A 24,259-nucleotide genomic window follows, 5' to 3' on the forward strand; every position below is an offset into this window, starting at 1 on the left:
ACTGAGTTTGGTTTTACGCCGCTTTTAGCAATATTCCAGCAACATCACGGCGGGGAACACCAGAAATGGGGTTCACACATTGTACCCATGTGGGGATTCGAACCCGGGCCTTCGGCGTGACGAGCCAACGCTTTAACCATTAGGCTACCCCACCACCCCACTTTGACCTTAGACAAACTGACTGCAGGTATCCGGGTAGTGCCAATGTATATCTATCTTTTAAATACACCATATACTTTATGCTGACAGGCAAATAAACTGGATTTTGAATGACTTCTCTCAAGCTTGCATAAGTCTGTACTAATTTCCTTTTCCACAGCAAGACAAGATATTGATAAAAAAGAGAGAGCATATTATCATGAACATGAAGAGAAAAACATTTATACATAATCAATTATGTTCAACTCTTACAAGCTGTCCAAGATTCTGTTTTGGCATCCTGTCTAGTTATTATGATACAGGCTCTAAACATGCAATATTCTGAAACCATGTGTTAGAGACAGGCTAATCATGGGCATCTATAAACTTCACATGAATGTAACACAGAGACGACCCAGGACTTAAATGTCGCAGTCAGTGATCTGGATATGGAACAGATACAATGTCACCCACACTGGAGCATAAATCTCCAGAAATATGTCCCTTATTATCTTCTGTATCGTATTCTGGAAAGCTTGGGTCAAAGGTTGTTGGATGGGTGACTGTGCAAACAGCATTATCTGTAAGCTACAATTAATCTCTTCTGATCTATCCAGATCACAGAATCACAGTAAAAGTCGAGCACTATGTGACACACAGTACCTTTAATTATATAGTCAGTCCAGCGTTGCAAACTTGAGTCAGCTAATTTCCTACTCGTAATTAAACTGTCACCACCTAAAACCAGACCAGATGTTACTTTCAATACATCTGCAGACTATATGTAACAAAACTTGGTGCGTCGCGCATTGCTGAACATTTTGAGTGAAAGACGAATCGACTCATGCGTAAACTTGACAGTTTTTCATTTCAATGCATACATATTCGACTGAGAATTCGCCGTTGATCTGTTTCAAGCCATTTTAATATTCTGAGTGTAAGTTAGCAGTGCACTTGTCAACAATAGTTGCACCGCCTCCCAGCTGATATATACAACTTCCGGGATTAGCTTTGCACGACATATTATTAGTAAGTTTCGTATTACCAAATTTCGTGAGTCATTCGGGCATTATTATTGCTAATTAAACAAAAATCGACTTTTCAAATGTAAAGAATATTTATCCCACCAAATGTACCGAAGAAACATATTTTCTCTTTACGAAAACATTTGTAAACAAAAACATAGCACGCACTGTAAACACATGTTCCTTCCCACGCCGTGACATTGTTGTTGACCGTCAGCTGGTTAGTTCAATTCATTTCGTGTGTGTAGCTCTTACTGGACTTGACAGGTTATTTGTTATGGTGCAGTCAGGTCAACAAAGAATATGATTCACTTGGGAGAAAAGTTTGTGAAACAATCAGGTTTAGTATAATTTGCCAAACTTGGCGAAAACGTCCCTCAGTGAAACGTCACGATTTCACCTGCTGCTGCAGGCTGCGAGCGCAAGATTTGAAAGCCTAATGATGCCATTTTGTAGCATGAAATATTATTTCCGCGGAAATTTCTCGTTGTTTCAATTATTTTGACGGTGCTTAGGAGTATTTTCTTTCTTTGGACTATTTTCCTTTGCTATTTATAAGTTTCTTTCAAAACTTGAAATTTTAAGTATTTACTAATTGGTTAGTCAAACTATACATTTTGTCGTTGCTTCAAGTTTTTTTCCCAAAATTTCCAGTTTTTAAAGAAACTTTAATTAAAGAGAAAATGTTGAGAAATTAATGAAATGATGAGAACATTAATCAATATTTCAAGGATTTTTTAAGTAACGATAACATTAAACAAAGCATCAAGTAAGTACTCGAAATTTCAAGAAAATATTTGAAATAACAAGGAAATACTCGAAGCAACAAAAAAGGAATCAAGGGAAAAAGAAAACACTTGAAGCAACAAGAAAATAATCAAGGGAAAGAGAATTAAATATTTAATTGTAATCTCAAGTTTTGAAAGAAACTTGAAGTATCGAGAAAACTAGAATTAAGCAACTATACATTAATTTGAGTACCGAGAAAGTACTCAAATCATCGAGAAAATGATTGAAATAACGCGAAAAATACTCCCAAGCACAGATAAAATAATCAAGCAACAAGAAATTTTGCTGAAAAAATAGTTTCTGTTACAAAAGTTGCTGCATTAGGGGTTCAGGCTAAAATGGAACCAAATGGACATAACCGAACCTCGACTTGGCGAAAACAGCTACAAATCTTATGGCGAAAAGGGAACCAACTAAAATCTTATGGGGAAAACTAGTTTGTCATTAGATAATCCGATTGCAGAATATTTAAATACGTCTACTCTGCCGACAGTGATTGGCAAGTTGCAATGCCTCCTACCCCTACAGACCAGGCTCATTCAAGAGGGGTTGCGTATTGCTAAAAGGCATATATCAGTCAGTCAGTCCTACCCCTACAGACCAGGCTCATTCTTCATCGGCAAGACAGGATGAGGTCTTCTAGCTGTGGAGTTTGTTCAAGGATGGACTGAGTTTGTGTAGAGTCTTGCGGTGCTGTTATAGTCTTGCTGTTATAATTTTGCTGTGATTTTAATGAAATGAGTGAGTGAGTATATGGTTTTATGCTGCTTTTAACAATATTCCAGCAATATCACAGTGGGGAACTAAAAAATAAATATATGTTGTTATAATCTTGCTAATGTCATAAGAAAATGAAATAAAAAGTAAAAGTCAACGTCATACTTTGTTTTATATATGGTGCCGTTTTAGTCCAGAAATCAGTATCCATTTTCGCCAAACAAATTTGGTGCCATTCTGCTTTGGTGCCGTTTTAGCTATAACCCCACCTTAGGCCTTTGTACAAAATGGCTCCTTATAAGAAACATAAATAATTCATGGAGTAGTATTTAATGCTAAGTTCATTTGTGATATTTATTCTACATTTACCTCTACAGACAGGTGAATATCTGGGTTAAAATTGGTCTTCAGCATCTCATGCTTGTCGTCAGTAGCGACCCGTGAAGGTCTGGGTTAGAATGAGCCTTCAGTAACCCATGCTTGTCGTGAAGATGCGACTAACGGGATCGGGTGGTCAGGCTCGCTGGCTTGGTTGACACTTGTCATCGGTTCCCAATAGCGCAGATCGATGCTCATGCTGTTGATCACTGGATTGTCTGGTCCAGACTCGATTATTTACAGACCGCCAAACATATAGCTGGAATATTGCTGAGTGCGGCATAAAACTAAACTCATTCACTCACTCACTGTTGTCAGTGGCAACTAATGTGATCAGGTAGTCAGACTCGCCGACTAGGTTGATGGATGTCATCATGTCCAAATTGTGTTGACCGATGCTCATTATATCAATCACTGGATAACCAGTCATATATCTTGAATACAATTCCGGTTTCAGATTGAGATAAATTGAGTGAAGGTACAAAAAACATTAAATTTCAAATAATGTGATGTTTTCACAAAAAGTTCAATTGCACTTCCTGCAACATGTTTTAAGGCCATTAACATTTCATGATTATTTCTTTTGAATGTGAACCTGTGGTTTTTATTTCTTGCTTTCACCTTCTTAAAAAACATATTTAAATAGAAACAAGGTGCCCTTTCATCTTGCAAAAGCAGTTGTTATGAATTTATTACATGGTTCCCTTTTACAAGTCAGTGCCACATCAATAATTAACTGGGATCCCAAATCTGATTTTGTCAAATATCAATAAATTAATTTTTTACTTTTTTTCTATCTAGCTGTGGTTACGTGGCCTTGTTCCCCCTTCCCCCACTCTTTATTGCTGTCATTTAAAGTGGGGGAAATAGTAATCAGCTTGTCTGTCCATCTGTGTGTCTATTCTCCATTTCTAAAACAGAACTCCTAACCATTCAGTATTTCTGGTTAAAACTTACTATTCAGATCAGTCAAGTCGTATACTGGTACCTTTTAAAATATATTAATAATTTATTGATAAAGCGCCTAATATCCACTGTAGAGGTGCTCAGTGGCACATGATGATTTGGGATTTATATGTATATTTTTTGTGTGTGTTTTCATGACAACAAGATTGATTTTGATCAAAGTAACATTAGTGCTCTTTTCTGGAGCAGAAGTTCAAAACTGTTGAATTTTGTTTTACAAGACATGCTATACAGATCACTCTAATGGTGAACTGGTGCCTTTTGATGATTTTGATGCTAGAAAATACAGAACAACATTATTATTTTCTTCACTGAACTGGGGCGGTGGGGTAGCCTAGTGGTTAAAGCGTTGGCTCGTCACGCCGAAGACCTGGGTTCGAATCCCCACATGGGTACAATGTGTGAAGCCCATTTCTGGTGTTCCCCGCCGTGAAAGTTGCTGGAATATTGCTAAAAGCGTCGCAAAACCAAACTCAGTCAGGCAGTCAGTCTTCACTGAACTTAAGGTACTCAGTGACATTTGTGTTAAACTTATTTTAGTGTACTGTACATGATGTATTGTATAGCACTTTCTTCTGTAAGGTATAGAAATAGGTAAGCTGCTTATCTGCGTAAATTATGCAAATATTTATGTGAAAACTCAATTCCTATTATGTCTGTTGCGTACAATTAGACTTGAATTTTTGTAAATACACATTAAATTTGATCTTACATGCGTACACACAAAATGTCAAATCTTAGCTTGCGTACCGGTGGATAGAAAAATAACTGCGGTATATGGAAAGGTTCTATTTGAACACATAAACTTGGCAACTGTGTCTTTCTTATCATTTCTCATATTACAGATCAAATATAAAGAACAAACACGTAAACCAACATTTAAACTTTATTATATTTTTACAATTAATGGAAAATGGCAAAATACCCAATTGAGTTTGAGTTTTCTTGTGAAACATGGGGGGACATATGTATTGATCAGGCTGTCATCCAACAGTTGCCTATCGAAGGATACCTGTGATTTATCAAACTGATTTTCCTAACCATCATTTATTTGATGTGTAAAACTTCATACTAGATATAGAATGGCTTACACCATTAGGAATTTGTCTGATACATTTGATTGACTTTCAAGGTCAAGGTCACTCCATATAAATCTTCTCAAGATTTGTCTACTCAATAATTTGAGTATTTGTGGTTTGAAATGGACGAAACTTAGTGTACATGACTGCTGTTATATACAGGCATCTTTAATAAGACTGAAATCATGCAAACTACAAGGTTAAACAACAAACTAATTCACGCATACATTGACATGTACGCTCCAAACATGACTGCAGATAGACAGCCATGGTATACATGGTTCTTGCTGACAAGAGACCACTGATTAACCCTTTATCAGCTGATGCATATGTTGAAATTCTCATTTTCAGGGACTTTTCATCACCGACATCATGTTGGAACCGATGGAGCAGATAAATAAGCGAGACTTTGGTTCCTTCCATGCTTCCAATGTCCAGGAGCTGATCAACGTTCCTGAGGTGAGAATGTAAAGCAGGGATGGAAATAACCCATTGCCCGACGTCCGAGTCCAGTGTTTTTTTCTGTCGGGCAAGCACGTTTGTATATCACGCTGTACTGGTGTCCAGTTGACAATCCAATGTTAATTATGTTGTTTGTTTAAAAAATCACCAAGAAAATCGTCCGGTAGAGCGGGAAAAATTATCAGGGCAAGTGATTTTACATGTGCCACTGTACCGGAGTACACTAGCAATTTTAAAGTTATTTCCAACCCTGTAAAGTCTTGGTTTTCAAATACACCGCCCACACATTTCATAAGTGTGGAATAAACTTAAATCATGGACTGTTATACTTGACAGATTACTTGACAGATTAACAGTGCGTGTTGATATATAAAACAGCCAGCCAATCTTTGAGACGTGTAATATAAGTGTTACAGAATAGATTATTTGATAACTGTTATGAGTTCTGTAGCCTCTGGGTTTGGAATTTTACCTTTTTACCCTACTTTCTTTTTTACTTAGAGACCACTTAAAAAACCCATTGTTTTGCAATTTTATATTTATTTTTGTAAAACCAGTTGTTGATCACTTGAAAGGTACTGGGTGCTTGCATATACATGTTATCAGGTCCCAACTGCATAGAGACCGTCTCCGTGGTGTAGTGGTTAGAGTGTCCGCCCGGAGAGCGGAAGGTCGTGGGTTCGATCCCCGATCGCGTCATACCAAAAGACGTTAAAATATGGTACTTGTTGGTCCCAGCCTGGTGCTCGACATTAATGAGTACAACAAGGACTGGTCGGCTCGGAGTCAGTATAATGTGTCTGAGTGGGGTATTCATGCTTCACTGCGGCATGGTATCTCAGTGGACTAGCACTATAAAACCAGCTTCAGTCTGGGCTAGTACAAGCAGCCGCTCATGCACATACACATACACATGCATGCACGTCGTCATATGAGTGAAATATTCTCAAGCACGACGTTAAACCCAATTTCACCTCACCTCACCTCACTGCATAGATCGATGCAGTAACTGTATATCTTGTACAGCATATCTTGTATTCAGTGATCTTGCATATTGTATATGCTGCACAGCATATTTCGTGCATGATATTGTACATAGTGTATCTTAAAAATGTATATTGTAGGTCTTTTTTAGTGTATGTTGGCACAGTGTGGTAGCCTAGTGGTTAAAGCCTTCGCTCGTCATGCCGAAGACCCGGGTTCGATTCCCCACATGGGTACAATGTGTGAAGCCCATTTCTGGTGTCCCCTGCTGTGACGTTGCTGGAATATTGCTAAAAGAGGCGTAAAATCATACTCACTCACTAGTGTATGTTGTTTGATCACAGGAACAGTATCAACCACCACATCTGCAAGTCAGTTATCCAGAACTGTTCTTCCAGTGGGATGAGTTAAAGTTTGGCAAGGACACCAGAGAGAAGCACTTCCTCCTTGAGGTAAACTGACTTCAATTTTTTGTTTTTGCATTTTAGTGTGATGCTAAAAGCATGATGTGCACCTTCAATTTTCCTCCTTGAGGTAATTCATATTTTTATGCTAAAAACTGACTTCAATTTTTTGTGTTTGCAGGGGAAAAATCATTAAAACTAGTGTGAACTGTGTAAATCTGCATAGCATGATGTGCACCTCTCAGCACCTTTAATGTAGGATCCACCACTTCTCTCATAAAACATGTATGGCCATAAATAAAATATGTATTAAAGAATACATATTTTCCTGAATCATGTACCTCCAAATATGTGTACCTTTGCTCATAGGAAGCTGTGAATTAAGAAGTGTATCCATCATAGTTAGCAGTTTGATGTAGTCTCTCTGTAGAGCAGATACTTCGTGTTTTAATTTGGAACTCAGATTTAGATAGATTTTATTGGTATCCTTGATGGAGAGAATTAGGAATGAAAGAGTTGGGTTTGAAGTTTATTGAACAATAATTAAGTTATTTCAAAACATGTTAGATTAATGTGGAAGAAAATCCCTATGAAATTCCAGATTTTGGATTTTTCCCTCTTTGGAGAAACCAAGGAATATGGGGCATGGTTGTGACAAACCAAGCATCATTATCAGAGCAAATTCATTCTCATGATCATCGGATCCTGGTGAGCCTAAGGGAGACAATTCTGTAGAACAAATTGCATGGAATGTTTCAGGACATGTCCAAATTATTGTCTTCATCAAAGAACGATAAGACATATATAATCTTACATGGAATTAGGTTTTCTAGCAATGTGTATCGGACAGTCTGTTTGTTTGTCGTTCATTCCTTATATATCAATCATTCTACAATGGAACATGTTGTTGAGACTTGTTCTTAGATTGTTTGTAACTTATCTTATGAATGAATATTTCTTTTAGGAAACCTGCACATTCCTGAATCATGGTGCTTTTGGATGTGTGTTGAAAGAGGCCTTAGGTGCCACCCAGGTAAACAGATCTTTTTTTGGTGAACTGTGAGTGAGTGAGTTTAGTTAAGTTTTACACAGCACTCAGCAATATTTCAGCTATATGGCGGTGTTCTGTAAATAATCGAGTCATGACCAGACAATCCAGTGATCAACAGCATGAGCATTGATCTGCGCATTTGAGAACCAATGACATGTGTCAACCCAGTCACCGAGCCTGACCATCCAATACTGTCAGTCACCTCTTACAAAATGCATGGATTACTGGAGATCAATTCTAATCCGGATCTTCATGGCCTTAGTGAACTGTAAAGATTAGGTGGTCTGGCAGTGTAGACTGCACGCCATCCTATCCCGACAGTGTGGACCTATACTCATAATAATCATCACTTGATTGTCTGCTGTCATGTGGATGGAATATTTCTGAGTGCAGCATTTAGAACGACAAACAAGCCTGGGAGGTGTGTGAAAATACATGACAGTGCATACGTTTTGCAGCATTTTTTTAGACATTAGCATTGTTTTAACCATTGCAATTTGTTTACTTAGGCTATGAGAAAGTGTTTGAGTCATGTCTAAATGTTGGAAGACCTCAACTAACACATGGCCTAAATTTGTCCCAATCTCATCCCAATCCTGCGCTGATAAGCAGTGCAGCATCTTCATCAAAAAGACTACACAAAAAAATAGAACGAACACCTTATCCTCAATAACTACTTTTGAGTACGGTAGTATTTTAGTGTGGTTTATCTGTCATGGTGATCTAAGTTTCTTATGAGTAGTATATAATGAGTACATGTTTTTCAGTTACCTGAGTTTTTGTTACTGTCAGGTCATTTGTAAGACTATCCCTATGGTTACATTGATATGTTATGTTCAGAAGTTTTGTATGTAGGGTCTACTAGTACTTCAGAACACATCGACCGCCTCCGTGGTGTGGTTAGAGCGTCCGCCCGGAGAGCAGAAGGTCGCGGGTTCGATCCCCGACCGCGTCATACCAAAAGGCGTTAAAATATGGTACTTGTTGGTCCCTGCCTGGCGCTCGGCATTAATGGGTACATCAAGGACTGGTCGGCTTGGAGTCAGTATAATGTGTCTGAGTGGGGTATTCATGCTTCACTGCGGCATGGTATCTCAGTGGGCTAGCACTATAAAACCAGCTTCAGTCTGGGCTAGTACAAGCAGCCGCACATACACATACACACACATGCATGTCGTCATATGAGCGAAATATGCTCAAGAACGACGTTAAACCCAATTTCACCTCACCTCACCTCACCTCACCTCACCTCACCTCACCTCAGAACACATCATGGTTGTCTGTAGAGTGTCGGCTGTCTGATCTGTGTGTTATTTTCTAGCCAAGTTCAGAAGTTTAGTATGTAGGGTCTACTAGTACTTCAGAAAACATTGTGGTTGTCTGTAGAGTATCGGCTGTCTGAGATGTGTGTTTTTTCCCTCCAGGACTGGCAAAACTATGCAGAGTCCCAGCCACTGAGCTTCTACGACAGAGAGCTGCTACCTCACCTTGTGTACGTCACAAGAAGGCTAGCCAAGTTTGTTGGTCAGTATTAAACGTGTTAACCCATTTCACTGGCTCTCCATCTCCTTCAAGAAGTTGTCATCCATAAAGTCGTATGCTTCATTATTGACTTACCAACTACTAGAATGACAATCTAACAATCATTTCTGTCACGATTTCCAAATCTGGAGCCTAGAAGTGCAGAAAAGAAAACAAGACATTTGTTTGAATGAATTGTTTCACATTGGTGATTTAAGTACAGTACAACCAGATATTATTAAGAATTTAAAGATTGTATTTTTTTATTTTTGCACTCATTACTCACGTATTAAATGTGAATATTAGCAGAACATAACTCCAGATTCAAAGACAGGTGAACAGTTAGTATTTTGTCAAGTCACTATGGGCAGCAATGTAGGCTTCAATGCGCCGGGGCACACTACTGATCAAAGAAGTTAGAAAGTCGTGGTCCATGCTGTCCCAATATTGGACCACCTCTTCTTTCATTTCAGCAATATTTGTCAGATTTTTCTTATTGACACTTTCCTTCATAAGTCCCCAAACATTTTCTATTGGATTTAGGTCAGGGCTATAGCTTGGCCAATCTAATAATGTCCTATTTTGGGTCCGAAACCAGGCCTGTGAATGCTTTGAACGATGTTTTGGGTCGTTGTCCTGCTGGAAAACGAAAGATTTCCATAGAACACGTGAGCAGATGGAAGTAAATGTCCCTCGAGAATATCTGTGTACCGCTCACTGTTCATATTCCCTTCAAATACACAGAGGGGCGTTGCCCCTAACTCAGATATTCCACCCCACACGTTAAATTTCGGACTGTACTTTGGGCGCTGATACAAAGGTTTTTCAGTTTGTTTGGTCCAGAATTTCAGTGTATTAGGAAACAGCCACACAGAACTTTCATCTGAGAAAATCACATCGTCCCAGTTTATAATTTCTATGTTGTAAGCACCAGTTCAACCTTCGCTCCTTTTGTTCAGGTTTCATGATCGGTGATGGAATTCCTCGACTTTTCTGCCAACCCATTGCATGCAGCTCAGTTCTAATTGTAATTAAAAGACAGCCACAGTTCCTCTCTCAATCATATCCAGCCTTAAGTTTTCTAAACTCCTTTGTTTGTTTTTAGAAACAAGAATACCAAGCCGCCTCCTGTCACTGACAGTCAATTTTCTGGGCCTACTTACGCCTCCCTGGTGCTCAATGCCATATCCATTTGCAATATTTTTCAAAACACGATAAACAGTGGACAAAGGGATGCCTGTTCTACTTGAAATCACTTTAGCTGATCTGATGTCCTTGTTATAATACTCTAAAATCAAATTCCTCTTCTCTAAATAATCCATACTGAGGATCACTGAAAATGTCATCTGCTAGCTAGTAAACAAAGGGGAATAACTCTTCACAAACTAATGAAAAAGGATTAACGGAGTTGTCTCTCTTGACTGAAACCAAGCACTTGATAGCTGGTCACGGTTGTTTATACTAGAAATCCTATTAAACATATTCCTAAAATTCTTAATAATTTCTGGTCATACTATATATGTATGTTTCTTATTCACAAGGAGCGTTCATACAGAAACTTTTGCTCATGGAACTGACTTTTGCCTAGATTGTGACCCAAGAGACATGGTGTTGATGACGAACGCTACGACCGGCATCAACAGTGTGATCAGAAGCTTCGACTTCAAACCTGGCGACGTCATCTTTATGTTCTCCAACACCTACGGTGAGGCAGTGTACAATGCCTGTTACTAATTCTAGGTTTTCAGTAATTCACACTTGTCATAAATGTCAACGATGATCAAGCAGTCAGACTCTGTAATTGATTGTGTCTCAGTGGTAGCCGAGTGGTTCAAAGTGTTCACACATCATCCCAAAGACCCAGGTTCGATTCCCCACATGGGTACAATGTGTTTTAAGCCCATTCTAGAGTCCCCTGCCATGATATTGCTGGAATATTGCTGTTTTCAGTCACTTGTATATTTGGTTTGGGCTTGACTATTCACAGGCCAGTTTGATAGTGCTTGATCATTAATGACTGTGATCCTGATCAACTCACTCGCACACCCACACACCCACTTACAAAGAAGGAGAAAAAGAATCACTAACCCTGTTAAAATAAGGCAACATACTTTCAACATTTCTATCTATCTATCCATCCATCCATCCATCCATCCATCCATCCATCCACCCACCAATCAATCAATCAATCAATCAATCAATACCTTTTGAATGTGTTCCTTTTTTCTGCACCTCAGCATACTTTATCTCCAATCTCTTTAGGAGCTGTGAAAAAGCTGATGCGGCAAGTATGTGTGGACACAGGAGCTGTGGTGTCAGAGGTCGAGGTCACTTTCCCTCTAACTGGACCCCAGCAGGTAACATTACAATATATAGAGATATTTCTTGATCAAACCTGGCTCACAGATAGGTCAAGTGGTCTTGGTGAACTGTGCCTTTAGATTGTTTGGGAAGTTTATTTCAGTTTTCTTAGGTTGGAGATGGTGGTAGTGTTCATATAGAGAGCAGATCTTGAAACTCATACAATATTTCATGTAATATTTACTGTTGAAGACTTTTCAATAGTGGAGATATTTTAAGATACGCGTTTATCAATATACCTTGAAATGATTACTTATGTTATATTGATTTCAGCTGATTGACTTGGTAAAGGATAACTTAGATGGGAGCAAGACAAAGTTGGCTATATTTGACCACATCCCAAGTAACACACCGTACATCACCCCGCTGGCAGACATCATACAGATCTGTCACCAGAGGTGGGTGAATAGAGTCTACAGATAGTTACATCGGGAAGGTTTATTAGTGTCTTCCTGTAATCAATGTTTTTTATGTTTAGATGTTTAGTGGTTAGAGCATTTGCTTGTCACACCTAAAAGCCATGTTCAGTTCCTCCATCAACTTGATGACATGATATTGCTGGAATATTGCTAATGCGACGTAAAACCATATGCACTCACTCACAAACCCACCCTCTCTCTCTCACTCCTCACTCACTCACACAAACCCACCCTCACTCACTCATTCATCCACAAACCCGCCTCACTCACTCACTCACCCACAAACCCACTCACTCACCCACAAACCCGCCTCACTCCACGAAACAAACTCACCTCACTCACTCACTCTTAAACCTACCCTCACTCACTCACAAACCCACACTCACTCACTCACTCCACTCAAAACCCACACTCACTCACTCACTCACATATACACCAGATTCATCTAGAGTTTATCACATTGGAGTGTGTTCTGTTACAGAAATGTTCCGGTGCTGGTAGATGGCGCTCATGCTCTGGGCTCCATCCCTCTCAGTCTCCGGTCCCTCCAGGCTGACTTCTATGTCTCCAACGCCCACAAGTGGTTCTGTAGTCCCAAGGGGGCAGCCTTCCTCTATGTTGCCAGAAACTACCAGGAATCTACCAGGCCCCTTGTCATCTCACACGGATTTGGGTCTGGGTTCAACTCTGAGTTCATATGGGCAGGTATGGTCATGACGAAAATGAGGGTGTCGCCTAGTTCCATGTCATCTTCATCCTCATCAGTATCAATGGTACCCATTAGCAGAGATGCCAACCACTGCGATTTTGGCGGAGAAACTCTGATTTTCAAATACCAAATCTGCTCTCCAAATTTTTAGAAAAAATTCTGAATTTATTTTTACGGTATGCAATTTCGTAAGTCAGTGGTGATTTATTTGAGTGAACACTGGTGAAAGCATTCAGAAGCTTAACATGTGATCCTTTGGGTGTCGATTGTGTATATTGCGTGTTATTGACGATGAAGTTTCACAAAGTTTTTCCGAATGCATGTCATAGTCCATATGAAAGTTAAACAAAATGGCAGCGCCGACCACACGCTCACCCCCAACTCGCATCTTTGGTGCTCAGGCCTGGCTTTCAGCTAGTCATGACTCCGTTTTCCTTAGGTTCAGGGTTGGCATCTCTGCATTAGGATTACTGGTGACGGCTTAGGTCTGCAGCAGCTTATGCTTGTCATGAGAGGCAACTAAACACTTCCTACTAAGCTGCATGGTTGATGGCCTGCCATTGATTGTGTGGACAGATGCTCATGATGTCAATCACTGGATTGTCTAGTCCAGAATTGATTATTGACAAACTGCTGTTATACACCTGGAATGTTGCTGAACGTTGATTTGAACCCCAAAATATAGCAAACAGAAGTGTCAGGGATTGTAATATAACCATATTTTTATGCTGCTGGCACATCAAAGACCTGGCTTGATTTCTTCTAACACACTTAAGTCTGAGTTTTGACTTAAGTTAGAGTTTTTACTCAAATTTAAGAAAACGCAGGAAAATGCATCTCACAAAATGAATTGAAGTCGATATTAATTTCAAACATAGCTGACAATTTTAGTTTGATAGATAGATTACTTAAGTTGTTATGGGTTTTTTGATTTTAGAAAAGCAGTTTGAGTTAAAAATTCAGCTGTTTCAGCTTGTCAAAGTCAGTTTAAAATTTGAATAAAAAGTAAGTTTGTTTTGAGAAATCGGGCTCTGGTTTCAGTACCCCCAATTCAATATTGTGTGAAGTCCATTTCTGGTGTATTACTTGAACCAAGTGAAGCTGAATAACACCCCCTGACAACCAGCTCACCTGAATAACACCCCCTGACAACCAGCTCACCAACCAACTTGCCAACCAACATCACTTCTAGCATAGTCCACTAACATGGAAGATTTTATTGCACTTCAAGCAGTATCTGCCATGTTCTCATTTCCAGCTTGGTGTTGTAGGACATGGTTGGCCAAATGGACAAAGTCTGTGCAGAGTTACATCTATTAATCATGTCAGCAAAAGATTGAGTTCGTACAGCAGGAATTGTTTATCCAAGATCCAGACTTCTACTTACTTTAAACCATTTACTTAGCAACATGATAATTCCCCAACTTGTTACAGTGGTTTACTTTCTCTGTTACTTCCAGTATTTAGAGTTATCTCCCTTTGGCTGTAAGCTCTTTGACTCACCATTATCCACCTCATCTATGCCTGTGGGTTTTACAAAAGTGATAAATGGATCTTCGTCTATTTGACTGTCATTCAACATTTACCTGACACACCATACTATATTAGAAATACTCATCAAAACAGGTTCAAACACAACTCACCCACCCAGCTGGAAACTGACTGTAACAGTGTGAAATTGAAACATTGCAGTATGAGGACAAGCAGATCTACTGTTTCATACGTTAATATCCTCAAATTCTTTATGGTATGTAAAGAAATCTTTCAGTCACGATTGCATATTTCAGTTCAGCATCAATTTAGAATTGAACATGTTTTATCACACACAGCCAATAATAATTTATAACACAAGCTGTAACAAAAGATGTTGAGGAGAACTGAGAAGAAATAGCTGCATGTCATGCTTAGATCCCAGCAGTATGACTACTTTTCAAAGATATAATGAGAAGATAATATACTCAGGGTGTTGGAGATTTTGTACATCCCTCAGATCTTGTACAAATGTGTTGGGCTGTGGGGTAGCCTAATGGTTAAAGCGTTGTCTCGTCACGCCGAAGACCCGCGTTCGAATCCCCACATGGGCACAATATGTGAAGCCCATTTCTGGTGTCCCCCGCGGTGATGTTGCTGGAATATTGCTAAAAGCGGCGTAAAACCAAACTCAGTCAATCAGTTGTACAAACGTGATGGTTAGATTTAACTCATCGCAGAACGATGGGATGTTGTCACAGAAGGTTAACAATGACTTTACCCGTGAAGATCCGGGTTAAAATTGGTCTTCAGTAACCCATGCTTATTGTAAGAGGCGACTAATGGAATCGGGTGGTCAGGCTCACCGACTTGGTTGACACATGTCATAGTATCCCAATTGTGTAGATCGATGCTCATGCTGTTGATCACTACATTGTCTGATCCAGGCTTGATTATTACAGACCGCTGTCACTGAGCTGAAATATTGCTGAGTGCGGCGTTGGCCAACAAGCCAACCAACCAACATGTGACATGTAACAGAGCCCCTTAAGATCCAGGTGTTCAGCAACCCAGGGCCCCGTTTCACAAAGCGATCATAGCGCTACGACTGCCGTAAGTCTATGTTAAAGTATGGGAGTTACGATCGTCTTAGCGCTACGATCGCTTTGAGGAACGGGGCCCAGGCTTGTTGTTCTCGTAGATTTGCGGGTTTGGATGACCAGACTCACTGATTTGGTTGATACATGTCATCTTATCCAAATTATCCTGATCCCTTTAGTCCCTCTTACAACAAGCATGGGTTGCTGAAGACAAATCCCAACCCGCATCTTCTCGGGTAGTTGAACAACAAACAGTGGAGATTATACTGTGGACATACAACTTCTTTATAATGGTCAATACAGCATTTCAGTGTAGATATTTACAATATTATGACTTGTTTCATGATAACAGTGTTAGTATCTAAACGTTGCACGTTGCATTGTAATGAAGAAGTTACATATCGATAGAGTTATGTACCTTGTTCGTCAGACAAACTTCTACATGCAATTAATAAAAGGAACAAGCAGACAAATGTGTCATAAGTTGGGGTGTACAGAATTAATTGTACATTAACTCTCAGTTAAATATTCGGTACGAGTTCATATAACACAGGGACGGTTTTAGCCCAGTAGTTAAGCGTTTTTGCTTCTTGCCGAAGACCCAGGTTCGATTCCCAAGATGGGTACAATAAGTGAAGCCAATTTCTGGTGTCACTGGGCGGTGGGGTATCTTTATGATTAAAGTGTCTGCAGAGGAGGAAATAACCCCTTGCCCGACGTCCGAGTCCAGTGGTTTTTTCTGTCGGGCAAGCAAATTTGTATATTACGCTGTACCGGTGTCCAGTTGACTTTCCAATGTTAATAATGTTGTTTATTTAAAAAATCAACAAGAAACCGGCCGGTATATTGAAAAAATGATCAGGGCAAGTGATTTTACATGTGCCACTGTACCGGAGTACAGTAGTAATTTTAAAGTTATTTCCACCCCTGGTCTGCACGTCACGAAGACGGGGTTGGATTCCTCGCAGAAGACGAAGGGTAAAATGTGTCCCCCACTGTGATACTGCTGGAATATTGCTAAAAGCAATGTAAAACCCAACTCACTCACTCATGTGACAAGTTTATCAAGGATAGTGTATTTGAGATGGCAAGTTAAACCTGTACGCGTCAGTCAGGGATTGTACAAGAGGCTGACTTGCTAATCAGATCACTGTGAAGGTTGTGTTGTTTTTTTAGGGTTGCATGATTACAGCCCGTTCCTGTCTCTACACACCCTGCTGGACTTCTGGGAGACTGTGGGTGAGGACAGAATACAAAACTACATGTATGAGCTGATCACACATGCAGGTAGGTGGACACTGTCACAGATGTGGATACACTGTCACAGATATAGATACACTGTCACAGATATAGATACACTGTCACAGATGTGGATACACTGTCACAGATATAGATACACTGTCACAGATGTGGATACACTGTCACAGATATAGATACACTGTCACAGATGTGGATACACTGTCACAGATGTGGATACACTGTCAGATATAGATACACTGTCACAGATGTGGATACACTGTCACAGATATAGATACACTGTCACAGATATAGATACACTGTCACAGATGTGGATACACTGTCACAGATGTGGATACACTGTCACATATGTGGATACACTGTCACAGATGTGGATACACTGTCACAGATGTGGATACACTGTCACAGATGTGGATACACTGTCACAGATGTGGATACACTGTCACAGACATGGATACACTGTCACAGACATGGATACACTGTCACAGATGTGGATACACTGTCACAGATGTGGATACACTGTCACATATGTGGATACACTGTCACAGATATAGATACACTGTCACAGATGTAGATACACTGTCACAGATGTGGATACACTGTCACAGATATAGATACACTGTCACAGATGTGGATACACTGTCACAGATGTGGATACACTGTCACAGATGTGGATACACTGTCACAGATATAGATACACTGTCACAGATGTGGATACACTGTCACAGATGTGGATACACTGTCACAGATATAGATACACTGTCACAGATGTGGATACACTGTCACACATGTGGATACACTGTCACAGATGTGGATACACTGTCACACATGTGGATACACTGTCACATATGGATACACTGTCACAGATATAGATACACTGTCACAGATATAGATACACTGTCACAGATGTGGATACACTGTCACATATGGATACACTGTCACAGATATAGATACACTGTCACAGATGTGGATACACTGTCACATATGGATACACTGTCACAGATATAGATACACTGTCACAGATGTGGATACACTGTCACAGACGTGGATACACTGTCACAGATGTGGATACACTGTCACAGATATGGATACACTGTCACAGATATAGATACACTGTCACAGATGTGGATACACTGTCACATATGGACACACTGTCACAGATACACTGTCACAGATATAGATACACTGTCACAGATATAGATACACTGTCACAGATGTGGATACACTGTCACAGATATAGATACACTGTCACAGATGTGGATACACTGTCACAGATATAGATACACTGTCACAGATGTGGATACACTGTCACAGATATAGATACACTGTCACAGATATAGATACACTGTCACAGATGTGGATATAGATACACTGTCACAGATGTGGATACACTGTCACAGACGTGGATACACTGTCACAGACATGGATACACTGTCACAGATATAGATACACTGTCACAGATGTGGATACACTGTCACAGATATAGATACACTGTCACAGATGTGGATACATTGTCACAGATGTGGATACACTGTCACAGATGTGGATACACTGTCACAGATATAGATACACTGTCACAGACGAGGATACACTGTCACAGATGGATACACTGTCACAGATGTGGATACACTGTCACAGATGTGGATACACTGTCACAGATATGGATACACTGTCACAGATGTGGATACACTGTCACAGATGTGGATACACTGTCACAGATGTGGATACACTGTCACAGATGTGGATACACTGTCACAGATGTGGATACACTGTCACAGATATGGATACACTGTCACAGATGTCATAGATGTGATACACTGTCACAGATATAGATACACTGTCACAGATGTGGATACACTGTCACAGATATAGATACACTGTCACAGATATAGATACACTGTCACAGATATAGATACACTGTCACAGATATGGATACACTGTCACAGATATAGATACACTGTCACAGATGTAGATACACTGTCACAGATGTGGATACACTGTCACAGATGTGGATACACTGTCACAGATGTGGATACACTGTCACAGATGGATACACTGTCACAGATGTGGATACACTGTCACAGATGTGGATACACTGTCACAGATATAGATACACTGTCACAGACGAGGATACACTGTCACAGATATAGATACACTGTCACAGATGTGGATACACTGTCACAGATGTGGATACACTGTCACAGATGTGGATACACTGTCACAGATATAGATACACTGTCACAGATGTGGATACACTGTCACAGATATAGATACACTGTCACAGATGTGGATACACTGTCACAGATGCAGGTACATTTATGCTATTATGTTATGGAGATACGATATTCTGGATAATCAAAGATTCCACAATTATTGATACCTTGATACAATGTGATACACTTAATAATCAAAGATCATGACAGAATGGAGATATGATCCATTTGATAATCAAAGATCATTACATACTGGCAAATAGCCATGCTGAAAAATCAAAGAGTATATGTATCTGTAGTGAAAATATTGTACAATTTTCTTGAGGGAAATGCTCACAAGCATCACTTTACAGGAGATTTTGTTCCAGCTTAATTCTCTGTCAGTTGGAACTGGTCTTTATTGACAGTTGTACATCAACTCCTCCCTACATCTTTGAGTATCTGCTATTGTTGCAGCTAACCTGCTGACGGAAACCTGGGGGACAGGGCTTGCAGCTCCTCTCTCTATGTTTGGTGAGGTTACGACATTTTTTTAAATGGGATTTAAAGGGTTACACAACTAAAAGATTTAAATGGTTTTATAACGATTTGACAAGACCTTTATTTTACAGATAGTTTGGTTGGGAGAACACATAGAACATCTTGATATGAAATGTGTCTTTGTATTCGAATTTTCTCATACAAGATCACGTAGTGACATCTATACATGTAGTTGATTAGAATTTGACAGAAATCTGTCCAAGGTCTTTGTCTAACCTAAATAATGAAATATTTTATTTAAATTACAAATAACCCAAATATTGCAATCAGTACTTATGAAGAAAAATAAACAGAAATAAGAAACATACAGGATATGACAATAATCTCAAAGAATTATTATGGTTTCTTATCCAATATTTGACTGTGTTATAGTCCGTTTGGTTCAAAAGCGGACCGATGAATTGCAATGTAACTCAAAAACTAATAAACATATAATACTCAATGAAACGCTGATCATAATCAAAACATCAGACCAACTCTGTGGTTTGTTTGCAGAATTTATGTCCTAAAATTAAAAAAGTTGTTTAACAAACTATCATTAAAATTTTGACACAGTTCACTATTTGTTACGAGGGAGGAGTGCAGAGAAAGGGACAGCCAGGTGTTAGAGAAGCACGTGCACAAGTGCCCACCAAGTTATTGATTCATTAACCTGTGCTGTGCCGTCTCCATCCTTTCTCGCACACCTGGCTGTCCCTTTCTCTGCACTTCTCCCCAGTAAGAAATAGTGAACTGTGTCAAAATTTTAATGATAGTTTGTTAAACAATTTTTTTATTTTTAGGATATAAATTCTGCCAAAACCTCACAGAGTTGGTCCGACATTTTTTATTATGATCAGCGTTTCATTGAGTATTATATGTTTATTAGTTTTCGAGTTAGATTGCAATTCATCGGTCCAATTTTCAGCCAAACAGACTATAGTTTTGGACAAAATCTGTTTTTTAACCACACCCGCAATACTGAAAAATGGTGAGCCACTGTAGCCTCTTCTGGTTGTTTCCCTTATATATGCCTGATTCCATGTCTTGCTATCTCTCATAGGTTCTATGGCCCTCATACAGTTACCTGATCTGCAGATCTTCAAGAATTGTGACAGTCTTACATACAGTCATGCAGAGCGTGTGCAGAACATACTCTTCCATAAACATCACATAGAGGTAGGTTGTAGAACAGATTTCAGACATCGGTTGTAGAACACAACATTGGGGTTGGTTGGAGAACACAATTCAGACATAGCTTGTAGAACACAACTGAGACATAGGTTGTGAGAACACATCTCAGACATAGGTTGTAGAACACATCTCAGACATAGCTTGTTCTCAGACATAGATTGAGAACACATCTCAGACATAGCTTGTAAAACACATCTCAGACATAGGTTCTAGAACACATCTCAGACATAGGTTGTAGAACACATCTCAGACATAGGTTGTAGAACACATCTCAGACATAGGTTGTAGAACACATCTCAGACATAGGTTGTAGAACACATCTCAGACATAGGTTGTAGAACACATCTCAGACATAGGTGGTACAACACATCTCAGATATAGGTTGTAGAACACACAACATTGGGGTTGGTTGGAGAACACAATTCAGACATAGCTTGTAGAACACAATTCAGACATAGGTTGTAGAACACATCTCAGACATAGGTTGTAGAACACATCTCAGACATAGGTTGTAGAACACATCTCAGACATAGGTTGTAGAACACATCTCAGACATAGGTTGCAGAACACATCTCAGACATAGGTTGTAGATCACATCTATGCTTTAATCGCCGCCATATAGCTGGAATATTCACTCACTCACTCTATGCTTAACTACAACTTACTGAGTATTCTGGTAAAATTGGAGTCTTTAACTACATTCAACATAGATTGGCTATTCTAGTACACAACATATATCATATGGTGTCTTGATCCCTTTCCAAACCTTTAAATGTGTGATTTTCAGGTGCCAATCAAGGCAATCCAAGGCCGTCTGTACGTGAGGATATCTGCACACGTCTACAACTATCAGCAGGAGTATGAGAAACTCGCGGCTGCTGTCATGCAAGTCTCAGAAATATCTGAAAGCTGATTGGTCCATGCTTTTCAGCCTCTAGCCCCAGTTGATGTTCTTTGTCTTGATTGGCTGCTGTCATGCAAGTCTCAGAAATATCTGAAAGCTGATTGGTCCATGCTGTTCAGCCTCTAGCCCCAGTTGATGTTCTTTGTCTTGATTGACAATGGTAGTTAGTGACTTCTGTTGATGCCCTGTTACTTGTTGTTTCATAGATCTCCGTTTGATTGGCTCACATACCATGTTGCATAATATAGTTTGGTTGATTTGGTGATATACATATGCATACAAAATGAAACTAGATCCTTTTATACGAGAGCACATTCTTTGCCAGTGAGCATTTTCAAGTCTTTCATGTATATAAAAACGCTCACCTTTGAAAGTGTTATAATACTCCAAATATTTATTCTCATCTAAGTACTGCCCTAAAGTTAAATTATAAAATAAACAATTTAACATGTTTATAGATAAAACATGGCCTGCAGAAATTGTAGACGATATTCAAATAATATTCTGTCTTTTCCAAAGGGAATAATATTCTATCTTTTCCAAAGAGAATAATATTCTGTCTTTTCTAAAAAGAATAATATTCTATCTTTTCCATAGAGAATATTATTCTGTCTTTTCTAAAAAGAATAATATTCTATCTTTTCCATAGAGAATATTATTCTCTCTTTTCCAAAGAGAATAATATTCTATCTTTTCCAAAGAGAATAATATTCTGTCTTTTCCAAAGAGAATAATATTCTGTCTTTTCCAAAGAGGATAATATACAATCTTTTCCAAAGAGAATGATATACAATCTTTTCCAACTATCTGGAGGAGTATGAGAAACTGTTGGCTGCTGTCATGCAAGTCTCAGAAATATCTGAAAGCTGATTGGTCCATGCTGTTCAGCCTCCAGCCCCAGTTGATGTTCTTTGTCTTGATTGGCTGCTGTCATGCAAGTCTCAGAAATATCTGAAAGCTGATTGGTCCATGCTGTTCAGCATCCAGCCCCAGTTGATGTTCTTTGTCTTGATTGGCTGCTGTCATGCAAGTCTCAGAAATATCTGAAAGCTGATTGGTCCATGCTGTTTAGCCTCCAGCCCCAGTTGATGTTCTTTGTCTTGATTGACAATGGTAGTTAGTGACTTCTGTTGATGTTCTGTTACTTGTTGTTTCATAGATCTCCGTTTGATTGGCTCACGTCCTATTTTGCATAATTTTGATTGGTTGATTTGGCAACAGTTCTTATTCTTTTTCTTATGATGAATGATTGGCTGGTACTATTTTAATTTCAGATGAACATATGTATACTAAATGAAAATAAATCATTTTATCAAACACATTCTTTGCCAGTGAGCTTGTTCAGGACTTCAGGTATTTTATAAGCACTCATCTTTGAAGGTACAGTGGAAGCTGTCAAAACTGGCAGCTGTCCAATCCGGCCAACACCGGCATAAAATCTCAATCATACCCGTGGCTAGTACATTTATCATCATATAAAAGCTCTGCAATCCGGCAGCTGTCAATTCCAGATCTCGCCATGAAATGAGCTGCCCGAATATGTGTTTATACATTAATCAGTGCTGTCTAATCCGGCGCGTGGCGAGGAGTCACCACTTAATCCTCCGTTGAAAAAACTACATGGTTGCCAACAAAGATAATTTATTCATAGTTCAGTATGGGTATACTTGTACTTAGTGAGCTTTTCAGACGAAAGATCTTGTTGTTTATGGATAACGGTCAAAGCCACGCCCCCGGAAACGCCACGTCCATGTTACAACCTCTTGACCAAGGTATGATTCAGGCATTTAAAGTCAGATACAAATCTATCTCCTGGTTCAGTTCTAGTCGTAGGTAACTGTGTCAGCTCTACAATCTGGCACGCTGTCTAAACTGGATTATTTCTTCAGTCCCGACACATGCCGGTTTAGACAGCTTCCACTGTATTATAAAACTCCAAGTATGTATTCTTATCTGAGTACTGCCCTGGAGTTAATTATTAAATCAACAATTTAACGTGTCTGTATATTATATTCAGGGGCAGTGGGGTAGCCTTATGATTAAAGCGTTCGCTCCTCACGCTGAAGGCCCAGGTTCGATTCCCACAGAGGCACAATGTTTGAAGCACATTTCAAGTGTCCTGTGCCGTGTTATTGCTGGAATATTGCTGTAGAAAGCGGCGTAAAACTAAACTCACTCACAATATATGGTTTTCGAAGAATATTGTATCTTTTCCAAAGAGAATAATAGTCTATCTTTTCTAAAGGGAACTTGAACTTGAACAAAGTCGGCAATATTCCAGAAATAACATTATGAGCTTTTACATTCAAACAGACTTGGAAAATGTAAATAGGATTAGCATATAGTTTCTCTTCGTCATTTCGGCGTGAACAGACTTTTTGACTCAAATAGTGCATTTTACTAAGTTGTATCCCTTAGGCTAGCCAAACATTAACAATCCTAGATTTGTCTTGAGGGTAAACATCTCCGTCTTTTCTTCCACATCAGTCATGGTATTACTGAAATATTGTTCAAAGAGACATTAATAGTGTTTCCCCGAGGCATTTTTAGCAGGGTGCAACACCTTGCCCTTTTTATTTGACCCCTCCCCCCCTTTCTT

General features: G+C 39.3%; 2 protein-coding genes across 2 annotated transcripts in view; one reads left to right on the plus strand and one right to left on the minus strand.

Annotated features, from left to right (window-relative positions):
- Positions 1-1,133, minus strand: part of LOC124277812 (guanine nucleotide exchange protein smcr8a-like) — a 55,931-nt gene extending 54,798 nt beyond the window's left edge. Inside the window, 1 exon segment of the mRNA XM_046713526.1 lies at positions 802-1,133. The gene's annotated coding sequence lies outside the window, so the exon portion shown is untranslated.
- Positions 1,134-1,322: 189 nt separating this feature from the next.
- On the plus strand, positions 1,323-22,981 carry LOC124277835 (putative L-cysteine desulfhydrase 1). The gene is made up of 13 exons (XM_046713547.1): positions 1,323-1,383; positions 5,444-5,551; positions 6,883-6,990; positions 7,907-7,975; positions 9,418-9,517; positions 11,103-11,219; positions 11,777-11,871; positions 12,149-12,273; positions 12,776-12,999; positions 16,750-16,860; positions 19,500-19,556; positions 20,626-20,741; positions 21,544-22,981. Exons 2-13 carry the CDS (start codon positions 5,465-5,467, stop codon positions 21,667-21,669), a joined length of 1,335 nt encoding a protein of 444 aa, XP_046569503.1. The 5' UTR covers positions 1,323-1,383; positions 5,444-5,464; the 3' UTR covers positions 21,670-22,981.
- Positions 22,982-24,259: the final 1,278 nt, after the last annotated feature.

This window comes from Haliotis rubra, unplaced genomic scaffold, assembly GCF_003918875.1.
Source record: "Haliotis rubra isolate DU_JTF1 unplaced genomic scaffold, ASM391887v1 Scf228, whole genome shotgun sequence".
In the NCBI taxonomy this organism is placed as follows: domain Eukaryota; kingdom Metazoa; phylum Mollusca; class Gastropoda; order Lepetellida; family Haliotidae; genus Haliotis; species Haliotis rubra.